The sequence below is a fragment of the Hordeum vulgare genome, chromosome 5H (genome assembly GCF_904849725.1).
Source record: "Hordeum vulgare subsp. vulgare chromosome 5H, MorexV3_pseudomolecules_assembly, whole genome shotgun sequence".
Lineage (NCBI taxonomy): Eukaryota > Viridiplantae > Streptophyta > Magnoliopsida > Poales > Poaceae > Hordeum > Hordeum vulgare.
This window is the reverse complement of record NC_058522.1, coordinates 24480237-24493051: the sequence shown is the minus strand read 5'-3', so window position 1 is coordinate 24493051 and position 12815 is coordinate 24480237. Positions and strand designations below refer to the sequence as shown.

The 12815-nt window shown below is 46.2% G+C and overlaps 1 protein-coding gene across 1 annotated transcript; it reads left to right on the top strand.

The window, feature by feature from the left end:
- The first annotated feature begins 7880 nt into the window (after positions 1–7880).
- On the top strand, positions 7881–12535 carry LOC123396285. Its single transcript, XM_045091265.1, has 8 exons — positions 7881–8482; positions 9216–9329; positions 9994–10040; positions 10435–10683; positions 10767–10832; positions 11201–11651; positions 11746–11824; positions 11951–12535. The coding sequence occupies exons 1-8, from the start codon at positions 7994–7996 to the stop codon at positions 12244–12246; spliced, it is 1791 nt and encodes a 596-aa protein (XP_044947200.1). The 5' UTR covers positions 7881–7993; the 3' UTR covers positions 12247–12535.
- Positions 12536–12815: the final 280 nt, after the last annotated feature.

Here is a 12815-nt window from a genome sequence, read left to right as displayed (position 1 = left end):
GTCTCTCGTAAACGTACGAGTAATGTCGGTCCAAGCCGCTTCAATCCAACAATACAGCGGAATCAAGATAAGACTAAGGAGGGCAGCAAAACGCACATCACCTCCCACAAAAACTTTTGTGTTCTACTCGAGAAGACATCTACGCATGAACCTAGCTCATGATGCCACTGTTGGGGAACGTTGCATGGGAAACAAAAAATTTCCTACACGCACGAAGACCTATCATGGTGATGTCCATCTACGAGAGGGGATATTCGATCTACGTACCCTTGTAGATCACACAGTAGAAGCGTTAGTGAACGCGGTTGATGTAGTCGAACGTCCTCACGTCCCTCGATCCGCCCGCGAACCGTCCCGCGATCAGTCCCACGATCTAGTGCCGAACGGACGGCACCTCCGCGTTCAGCACACGTACAGCTCGACGATGATCTCGGCCTTCTTGATCCAGCAAGAGAGACGGAGAGGTAGATGAGTTCTCCAGCAGCGTAACGGCGCTCCGGAGGTTGGTGGTGATCTTATCTCAGCAGAGCTCCTCCCGAGCTCCGCAAAAACGCGATCTGGAGGTAAAACCGTGGAGATATGTGGTCGGGCTGCCGTGGCAAAGTTGTGTCAAATCAGCCCTAAAACCTCCGTATATATAGGGGGAAGAGGGGGAGCCTTGCGTTGGGGTCCAAGGACCCCCAAGGGGTTCGGCCGAGCCAAAGGGGGGAACCCTCCCCTTCCAAACCGAGTCCAACTAGGTTTGGAAGGAGGAGTCCTTCCCCCTTTTCCCACCTCCTCTTTTTTTTTCTCTTTGATTTTCTTCCTATGGCGCATAGGGCCTTCTTGGGCTGTCCCACCAGCCCACTAAGGGCTGGTGCTCCACCCCCAAGGCCTATGGGCTTCCCCGGGGTGGGTTCCCCCCCCCCCCCCCGGTGAACACCCGGAACCCATTCGTCATTCCCGGTAACTCCGAAAACCTTCCGGTAATCAAATGAGGTCATCCTATATATCAATCTTCGTTTCTGGACCATTCCAGAAACCCTCGTGACGTCCGTGATCTCATCCGGGACTCCGAACAACATTCGGTAACCAACCATATAACTCAAATACGCATAAAACAACGTCGGACCTTAAGTGTGCTGACCCTGCGGGTTCGAGAACTATGTAGACATGACCCGAGAGACTCCTCGGTCAATATCCAATAGCGGGACCTGGATGCCCATATTGGATCCCACATATTCTACGAAGATCTTATCGTTTGAACCTCAGTGCCAAGGATTCATATAATCCCGTATGTCATTCCCTTTGTCCTTCGGTATGTTACTTGCCCGAGATTTGACCGTCAGTATCCGCATACCTATTTCAATCTCGTTTACCGGCAAGTCTCTCTACTCGTTCCGTAATACAAGATCCCGCAACTTACACTAAGTCACATTGCTTGCAAGGCTTGTGTGTGATGTTGTATTACCGAGTGGGCCCCGAGATACCTCTCCGTCACACGGAGTGACAAATCTCAGTCTCGATCCATACTAACTCAACGAACACCTTCGGAGATACCTGTAGAGCATCTTTATAGTCACCCAGTTACGTTGCGACGTTTGATACACACAAAGCATTCCTCTGGTGTCAGTGAGTGATATGATCTCATGGTCATAGGAACAAATACTTGACACGCAGAAAACAGTAGCAACAAAATGACACGATCAATATGCTACGTCTATTAGTTTGGGTCTAGTCCATCACGTGATTCTCCTAATGACGTGATCCAGTTATCAAGCAACAACACCTTGTTCATAATCAGAAGACCCTGACTATCTTTGATCAACTGGCTAGCCAACTAGAGGCTTGCTAGGGACAGTGTTTTGTCTATGTATCCACACATGTATATAAGTCTTCATTCAATACAATTATAGCATGGATAATAAACGATTATCTTGATACAGGAATTATAATAATAACTATATTTATTATTGCCTCTAGGGCATAATTCCAACAAAAGGCATCGTACATGAACCACTCCGTGATGAGTGGGAATTGAGAGCAAGAAATTGGTTCCTTGCGCATGGTGGATCGTACGACGAAAAAACAGGGGACCTCATCTGCAATGACGGTCTTAGGATACCCAGGGAGAATTGGAAAAGGATAGTGAAAGAAATTAAGGAGGTAAAAAGAAAGTTCACTGCAGATAGAGATAAATATTTGCTCACACTGGTCCTCGGCAATGACAAACATGGAGGACGAACGCGAGGCTTCGGTCCTTCTTACCCCTGGTTGCTTGGGTTTGCCAGAGACCAAGACACTTACAGAAGCCGAGAGGGAGCAAAGAAGCGGCAACAGGATGAGGAGAATGACAAGTTCAACTAGTTGCTTGCTAGGATTAACGAGCAACAGAAGCAGATTGATGAGCTTAGAGGAGTACCGCGCCAGGAAGATCCTGCACTTGATATTACCGGCGCCCCATCTAAGCGGAAAAGCAGCGTGGCTGAATCTGAGGCCCCGCCCGACGATGCACGAAGAATGATAGAGGGCGGTCCCGGCTACCCCTTGGATGGAATCAAGGAGTCAACATCATGTGAACTCCATCAGAAATTCAAGAACATATCCATGAAGGTGGCCGTCGGACAAGCTTTACCTTCTGGCCCTGATGCACGCTGGCATGGCCGTGAGATTCCAGCTGGCTTTGCTAAAGTCGGGATGGATGAAATCCTGACGGGGTTTCTTGATATAGAGCTCGACATAGCTGGACCCAAAGATGAGAGGACACTCGGAGAAGTACTGGGTGGAGTCATCCTATGGGACAAGAACTACATCAAGCTTCCAGGCTCGGGCCCAAGGACAACACCGCCTCCGAGTCGTCGCAGGTCACCTACACCTCCATTACCTCCAAGCCCTCCACATGACGTCGGCCAGCACAACACGAGTCCATCTCGATCACCACCGCCGGACTTGGGTCATCCGTCTCCGCCGCCGCCTGCTCCGGATACAAAGCGGGAGCGTGCCACCAAGAACACTCTGTCGACGATTCCTAAGCCACGGAGCACCCCAAAGCGCAAACGGTCGCCCCTCCCAAAGGTACGTCATGCTAATCTTCCTATCAGACCTTATGATCGTACCCTCGAGGAAAACGCCAGGATAGCAAAGGAACATCATGATGCGCAGATGAAAAAGAAGGAACCCGAGCCCCGCCCGGAATACACCGAGAAGCAAATAGCATTTCAAAATACTTCAGGACCCTTCCATCATAGTATGACTTACACCATAAGCCTGATGACTATACACGCACATTGCAGAAGGAAGTGAAAAAGAGCAGATCACGTGCAAGCCCTCCACATGACGTCGGCCAGCACGACACGAGACCATCTCGATCACCGCCGCCGGACTTGGGTCATCCGTCTCCGCCGCCGCCCGCTCCGGATACTAAGCGGGAGTGTGCCACCAAGAACGCTCCGCCGACGATTCCTAAGCCACGGAGCACCCCAAAGCGCAAACGGTCGCCCCTCCCAAAGGTACGTCATGCTAATCTTCCTATCATACCTTATGATCGTACCCCCGAGGAAAACGCCAGGATAGCAAAGGAACATCATGATGCGCAGATGAAAAGAAGGAACCCGAGCCCCGCCCGGAATACACCGAGAAGCAAATGGCATTTTCAAAATACTTCACGACCCTTCCATCACAGTATGACTTACACCATAAGCCTGATGACTATACACGCACATTGCAGAAGGAAGTGAAAAAGAGCAGATCACGTGCAAGTGCAAGTGGGAGAAAATCAAGTTCAACTACAAGCAAGAAAAAATCAGACGTTCCTCAGCTTGGACAACAGGCCAAACAGTCGATCCCACCCCTCAAGGTGTTAACCGAGAATGTTCCCCCTCTAGTGCAGGGGCTAGCTTTTGAAAGAGCAAAGGAGTTGGCGGCTGAATGTGGTGTCTCGGTTGAAGATTTGCTGGCTTCCCAAGACGACAGGATACCCAAGGTTGTGGTAGCCCCTAAGCCACAGTTTGTCATGGGTAAACCTTTGGTCAGCAAAGATGATCTCCCAACAAATATGCGTTACTTGCATCAATGGTACTTAAGTGAATCAAAGAATGGGAGAACGATGATCGTGCTGAGTGTCCCACAGGAGTACTACGGCCGCCCCGAACAAATCCATATCGACTTTGATGAACTCTTCCAGATGTACAATGGCGACGCCCTCGAGAAATCGCTTATGAGTTGCTATTGTCTGTAAGTTTTTCAATTCGTTGTCTACATATAACTTGTTTAGTTATTTCAATTCATTGTCTATATATAACTTGTACTCTATTATGCAGAATGAAGATTCTGGATTGTAAAAGTAAGAGCATCCTAAATATTGGGTTTATTGACCCAGATAAAATACATATAGCGACGCTAACTGATTATCCCAAGGAGACGGAGGAAAACCTTCTAAGGTTTCTAACAGATCAAAATTTCTGTGACCACATAATGTTTCCATACAACTTCAGGTGAGGGTCTTTACTCTATTGTGTCCATTCACTTATAAGTGTAATTGATAAGTTACTGACACACACACACACACACATATATATATATACATGTGCAGCTTCCATTGGATTCTGTTGGACATTCAAATTGATAAGGGAAGAGTTGATGCCTTCGACCCATTATCGAGACCCTTGGAACAGTTCCAAAGCCTGCAGGACATGCTCCAAGGGTAATTTCAATCATTCTTGCGCTCTATCGGTCTCTTTCGATGATTTTCTGATATATCAATTAATGAAAAACTTAGCAAATCATTATCCTTATCGGACAGGGTTTGGAAGCGGTTCAAGTGCGTGACTCCCGGTATCGAGCATGAGAAGCTGACCTTTAGAGCGGCTCAGGTAAGTAGTAATATGATATACTTCTATTTTCAATACATTTATGATGCTAGATTATTATTTTGATTATATATATTCTATTCTCGTAAAGTGCGACCAGCAGCCACGGGGAACGCATCTATGCGGATACTATGTTTGCGAGACCATTCGCACGTTTACCTCTGAGCACAAGGATCACAGATTCGACGTAAGCAATGAACATTCACACCTCTATTTTTACCCGTCATTCTTTGTTATCATGATTGATATTCATATCCATCTCCTCTTCTTATATAGCACACGACCATGACGACGAAGGTCCTACTAGAGCAACGCGCGATTGCTGTTGCAGAGGAGCTTGCGACCTTTCTGAGGACGGAAGATATAGATGACAAAGGACGATTTAGTGTAGCTAGGGGCCATTACTAACGTTCGTCCATGTAATCGAATAGACGGGCTCTAGTCCCGATAAATCAGATCTCCATATAATTGTATATATATGCTCGCTTGTAAGATAAGTTAACCTTATATATATATGCATAATTATTTCTATTTAAATTATATGAAAACTAATTCCCGAACACCAAACGAGGCATCACGTTAATCTCCCGAACACCTAAACCCTAAAACCTAAAAATAATTTCATTAAAAAAAACCCAAAAATAAGCAAAATCTGAAACTCTTTAGTCCCGGCCCGTGTAACGAACCGGGACTAAAGGTCCTGCCCCTGGGGCGCTACGAGGCGCCCACGTGGAGCACCTTTAGACCCGGCTTGTAACAGGGCCGGGACTAAAGGTTAGGCCTTTAGTCCCGCCCCTTTAGTCCCGGTTGGTGAACCGGGACTAAAGCCCCTTACGGTCCAGGGCTAAAGGCCCCGTCCCCACTAGTGGATGGACTAGCTGGAGCACCCCTGCAGGGTTAAATCTTTTGGAAAGCCGTGCCCGCGGTTATGTGGCAACGTGGAAGCTTTGTTTAACACTGGTTCTAGATAACTTGAAGTTAACTTAATTAAAATATGCCAACTGTATGCATAACCGTGGTTGTCTCTTTCGTGAGTTCCTTCTCTGATCGAGGACACGGTGGGGTTATGTCTATCGTAGGTAGGTGTTCAGGATCATTCATTTGATCATCAGTAGTCACGTCCGCTATGCGTAGATCTCCCCCCTCTTATTTCTTGTACTCGTAAGTTTAGCCACCAAATATATGCTTAGCCGCTGCTGCAACCTCACCACTTAACCATACCTCACCTAATAAGCTTTGCTAGTCTTGATACCTTTGGAAATGAGATTGCTGAGTCCCCTGTGGCTCACAAATTACTACAATACCAGTTGCAGGTACAGGTAAAGGTTACTTGACGCGAGCGCGCTGATTGTTCATTTGGAGTTGCTTCTTCTTGTTCTTCTTCATCGTTCTAGGATGGGTTCCAGGCCGGCAACCTGGGATAGCAAGGATGGACGCCGTTTTTTTTTCTCGTTTGTTTTCGTCCGTAGTCGGGCCCTGCTCTTACTCTTGATGAATATGTATGTACTGATGTGACTCTGATGTAGCTTGTGGCGAGTGTAAGCCAATTCTATTATATATCTCTTCTTTTCAGTACATGTACTTGTAACGATATCCATTCTTGCGACACGACGAGATGCGCTTCTATCCCTGACGAGGCCTTCGTGCCAAATTGAGGATAGGGTCGCATCTTGGGCGTGACAGCTGGTCAGGTCTCTAGTTTGGGTGGGTGTGGCTGCCGGTGAAAGCCGCACTCCGGTTGTGGCCGGAGCAGTCGATGGCGGCGCGTGCGGGCACCGTTCCCTTGTTAGAGGCATCAATGTTGCAGCCCCTTCCTTCCCTTGCCCGACATTCTTCAGGGGAAACTCTAGATCTGCTCTTGCGGATCAAACGATGATTACGCTATCGTCTTTGCTCGACGTCATATTTCCTCTTGAGGGCATCTTCTTGAAGTTAGACTCGGCCAGAGGGACCCGGTGCTCATGGTGGTGGTTGGCGACGGCTTGTTTAGCATCACCGTGGGAGCAGCAGAAGCATCCTTCACACACAAGTTCGTCAGGCAAATTATGTCCGCCACCCTCGTGGGATTGAAGCTGCATATGTTTGCTCTATCGGACATAGCGTTCCTCTTTGATGTCGTCGAGTTTCGCGGTTAGGCTTGTGGGAGCTCGGATTGATACAATGGTTCTTGGTATGCACTTTGGTAGCGGCGGAAGCGCTCGAGTGTCCGGCCGGGTGTGTTATGGGGTGCTGGCCTTCTGAGGTGTTGTATGTGTCGTGGTGCTTTAGGCCTAGTTGTTAGGCGATGTTTAGGTTTTCGCCCGGTTTTCCTTGATAAACTGAGCATCCTTCTTCATTCTTCTGCTTTTGGCACTCGTCTTATGCGGTGCATTCCTCGTCTAGGGATGTTATTTTAATCAATGAATTTGCCAGCTCTTGTGCCAACATTCGGAAAAAAAAAACCTGCATGTAGCATTTTTGGGCGCAGACACACGGACGCGCGCCTCTTCTCGGATGTGTCGTTTGCGCGGAGGCTGGAATCTCACGTAGGCGGCAATAGGCAGCTGTCCCGGCCGAAGTTTCAGAGACGGCAGTTTCCGTTGTGGTGTAAACTGAGTTGTGGCGAGGACAGGGGAGAAAAGCAGCGGCAGAGATCGAATCGGTCCCCGGCCCCGGCCGCTGCTGAAAAAAGGAAAACAGAAAGAGCGCAGCAGAGCAAAAGATCCCCTTCCATCTTGCGAATGCGTGCACAGCCGCGCAGTCTCTCGTGCGTGCATCGTAGCTGCTTGCTTGATTGATTACCGTAATAATCACATTCACAACCAGACGAGCAACGTCGAAATGGAAAAGAAAAACTAATGCCGCTCCACATCCACATCCACATCGACATCCAAAATGGCATCTCATTTCAGCCATGCTGTTGCTACGATCGTACGGTACGTGCATAGCCCAGCCCAGCCCAGCCCAGCCCAGCCCGTAACCCGCAAGGGCTCACAGCCACTACTAGCATTCGCATTTCAGGGAGAGGAGGCGCATAACCCGGAACGAGGACGGGCGCCCATTCAACTTCTTTTCTCGCAACAGTCTCCTTCCTCCGTTTGGCTTTTCCACTTCCCTTCCTTAATTCCCACCAGAGTTCGAGGGTTTAGGGGAAGGGCTCGGGCGAGATGCTGCAGTCCAGATCGCGGGGAGGTGACCCGGCGCCGGCGACCGTGGAGCGGACCTCTCGGTGTTGCTCCGGCGGCCCTGTCTCCATCCCCGCCGCCCCTTCGCCCCGCGGGGGCGGCCCGAGGGCGGCACTGGCGGTCGGCGCGGTACGCGATGCTCCCGATGGGGTCGACATCCAGATCCACGACGAATGGCGCAGGCTGCACAAGCTTGCGAGCCGGCCCACGGCAGCAGATGGGTTCGACGAGGCGAGCGTAGCGCCCGACGGGTACGAGTACGGCCGGCTTCCTTCGCTGCCGCGCCACCCGTCGCTGATGCGGGACCAGATGGGATCCGGGCAGTCGCCTGCGTTCGGCCTCACAGAGGTGAACGGGCTGGTGGCTGGAGGGGCTTGCGGCGGCAGCACTGGCAGGGACGCGTACCACCACGGCAAGACACCCGGCGGCCTTCTCCTTCTGCTCGCGGCTATTAGAGAGCTTCCCGCAAAGGTACGGACTCGATGTGAATTGGTCCTAGCTAGATGCCATACGCGCCTTCTGTTTCTCTGCAAGTTTGTGATAGATTTAACTTTTCTCAGACACTTCAGACCGGCGTGTAGCACTAGCAACAAATTGTAGGTTAAATGTTGGACTAGAGAAATATTGATGATAGTTTGATTGGCAAATTGTTGTATGTCAGCTTCTGCAATCGATGGTACAACTACAAATTAACCTGTGGGTATTGTTGCTAAAATATGCAGTATAGAACAAACGAAGTTTGTATGAATGTATGGCATACAAGTAGCAGACCTACATAATTTGACTTGCAACATCGATGTTATGTAGGAAGGGTTAATCCATGCACATGTATATTATCCTGCGATTACATGGAGACGTACGGCACTCAAGAGTTAGGGGTGTGAGGCTCTTCCTTGCTATAGAATGAACAGTACGACTTGATGCATCCTAAATTTTCGTTTGAGGTTATGTCATGATATATACAAAAACGTATCTGAGACGCTATTTAGTGATCAGGATATTGCAATGAACATAATGATAGAGCATCATATCTAACATTAGTTCATACGTGTAGAAACCCAGGAATAAGTATTAGTATAGGAAAAAGAGATTGTTCAAAGAACTGAATTTCCAAATTATATATATGTTTTGGTGCCTTTAAACACTGAATTGCTTGAGGGATCTTTCTTATTTTAGTTGCATGTCTATATATATGTGGATGCAGCCATATGTACTCTCTGTTTTTGGGGAGACAAAAAAGGTGGCTGCCTCATTGAAGCGTTGGCTGCACACCAAATTTACGCCTGCAACAGCAACCTACCGAGATATAACAAAGCAGGTAAAGACATTTGTAGTTTTCTGAATTGCTATTTAGGAACAGTGTTAACAGCCCAATGTTTATGCAAACAATTGCTATGTAGTCCGAAACAGCTCTCACGATGTTTTTTTTTCTGTACTTGCCTTGGTCAGCTTGACATTAAGATTTCATTTCCATGATCGTGCTGCATTCTTTGTTGAATGTTTTTTCGTGTCCTGGCATGCATTGTATGTTTCTCCCACGGACAGGTATATGCTATAAAAATTAATTTCCACGCAGATATGCAGCACATCACAAAGGAAAATAAATCACTTGAATTGTAAATCTTGCAATCTGAAACCTGAGATCAGAATTTCTCAATATTGGAAGATAGGAGAGAGTTTCATGGTATCTGATCTACGCATGATAACATGTTGCTTAGTGCAGGTGTATCTCAAAGCTAGATTTGTACGAGACCAACAATGTCTCTTATTCCTCTCAAATGTTTTTATTTTGACAAAATTGGTTTTGTTCCAATGAAATAATGTTATCATACAGGGTTGCAGCGACGTTAGTACTTGCTCTCATACAGTTGTATTTGATATAAAATTCCCTATGGCAATTATATGCTAGTGATGATGCTTTTAATCATTTGCATTTAGATGCCACAAGTATCATTATGATCTAATTTAAAATGAATGCGCAGGCATTTGTAGGAAGATCGTGGAGTCGGTTACCACTGTCCATCGTGAGGTATGTATTATTCATATGCTGTTATCTATGCTTACTCAGTACTCTACTCGTTGGAGAAGTGACTCGCTTGAGCTGGAATTGACTACATGGATTATAGGCAGAGTTCATTGCTGAATGCTGATTGTTGTACATTTCAGTTTGGACCGGGCACTGTTCTAGCAGTGCAGTGACTGAGTCATCGATATATAGGTTGGAAGGAAAATTAAGAGAATAGGATTACCCTTGCTTGAACCAAAGCACTAGATAATCGATGATTATTAGGGAGTTCGAACTGGACTCTCTTCCTATTTTTCAATGAAAACATTTCCTTGTTAACTATATAGATACTTTATTTTTGAGATATACATATATATATAGATAGCTTGTTTGACTTGCTATTTCTCACAATTTGTAGGGCTTGTTTCTTGAGTGTGGTCTTACTTCTCATATGTGCTGGAGGTTTTTGCACACCGATTTTGAAGAATGAGTTTACTATGGATTTCTGTCCTCTAAATACTTCTGACACTTGTCCAGTACCACTATCCCATCCGTTTAAAAGGCCTATCCCTATTCACAGTACATGGTTAACTGAACACATACTTGAGGCTCGATCAGAACCCATAACGCTTCAGGATCAGAAACCTACATGTAATAATTCACAAAGGTAATAATAAAAAAATGTATGATGTTGAAGTTTCTCGTGATCCTTTTGTTGTATTTAACATTTTATCTACTCTGTATTTTTAGCTCCGATTTCCGGATTGTCTCTAAGGGGGCGCCTATAATTTCATTTGTTGCAAACTTGGGACCCTTGTAAGTATTGGAGTCTGTACTCTTTATTTGGAAACTATATATGGAGCTATATCAATATACAAAAATCATAAATCAAGCCTTTAGCTGTACAATTTTTTTTTGACCTCTTTTGAAGTGCTCCAACTTACCTCCTAAGAGGTATGGTAAGAGTTTAATTTTGTCGGTGCAATTCCCAGTCGTCATATAGACAATGTCGCTAGCTTTAACAGCAAGTTATGATTTAAAGAGAAGACTTAAATTTGTTCTTTTATATCGTCTGCTGCAACTGTTCCTTTGTTTTACCGCCCACTTTAATTTCTCTTCTAGGATGAATATTATTGTCTGTGGCTGGTGTTCCTTTCTGATTGTGCCTTATGTTTTCCTTCCAGAATTAATGTGTATGGAATTGGACAAGTCAATGAAAGAGGAAAGCATCTTCTTGCTACTTCTTGTATATTCATATCTATATCAAATTTCTTCTGGAAGCGGTATCAACAGACGGATGACTGTCCAAATGGATTCATAATAACCATCTTATTGCTGGCTGGTGTTGTGTATTTGGTCTATGCCTGTGTCTTTTGTCTCAACTCAGAATCAGATGTGATCATAGGATTGTCATTATACTTAGTTATTCTGGGTATCTCTGTTAGTACAACAGTTGATTGGAAAAGGTTAACAGCAAGTATACTTGGCCTGATTTGCATGGGAATTGGTCATGTTGTTCGAGTTGCTACCATTCGAAGATATCACCTTGGTAATGTGATATTCGCCGGTTTTGGCTTGTGTGGTGGCCTCCCAGTAGTTTATAGAAGGAACTGGCAGACTCAACCACTTTTTATGGTATAATTACTTAATGAGGAAACATGTTGTTTACACAAATTTCCATATAATTACTTAAACTAATGTAACTTTTGAACATCTGGCAAATCTGCAGGTCAGCACTTTGATATCATCTGGAAGCAGGATTATTGATTTCGGCATGCAACTTTATTATTATCGTAGAGCACCTAACGGTGAGGATGATGCCCATGTCCCACCTTTGGTTCAAGTTGTACATAAAGATATTGTGCAGTGCTCTAACCAGTTCCCTATACCACAAGGCGTTCATGATGGACTTATTGGTGGTCTAAATGTTGCAGGTGAAGTTGGTGATGCTGGAGGAGGTGCTCTAGATAATGGAGGAGGTGCTCTAGATAATGGAGGAGGTGCTCTAGATGATGGAGGAGGTGCTCTAGATGGTGGAGGTGCTCTAGATAATGGAGGAGTTGCTCTTGAAAATGGAGGAGGTGCTCTAGATGGTGGAGGAGGTGCTCTAAATGGTGGAGGAGGTGCTCTAGATGATGGAGGTGCTATTGCGGAAGGTGGTGCTATTGCGGAAGGAGCTGCTATTCAGAATGACCTTGCACCTGCTATTGATCAAGAAGATGGTAATTGAGGAGTTCGAGAAGTGGTGGCTGAGGCTCAATTTGCTATTACTCAGAATGCCCCTGCACCTGCTGGTGCTCCAGATGTTGAAGTTGCTACTGCTGCTGATGGTGCTCTAGATGTTGATATTGATCAAGAAGATGGTAATGGAGGAGCTCTAAAAGTGGCGGCTGATGCTCAAGTTGCTATTATTCAGAATGCCCCTGCCCCAGCTGGTGCTCCAGATGTTAAAGTTGCTACTGCTGCTGATGCAGAGTAGCTATCTACTGCACGTTATTCCTTTTTGTTCTGCGTTTGAGCTTTAGGCGAACGGATGAAAGGCAGTCCAATATCATCACCAGCTTCAGACAAGCCGATTGAGCTAGTGTATTTGGGCAACTAAATCAATAGGCAAATTGGATTAGCTTCACCTTGTTCGCCTTAAGAGTCGTGGATGATTCTACGTATAGTTAGGAACTGTACTTTTGTTAGGAATTGTTACCTAGGAGGGTAGCTGCGTAGCTGGTTATTTGTTTTTACTGTGAACGCTTGTGAAAGCCTAAGGGGGGTGACTGAGAGGATTGCAGTGGCACTTTACGG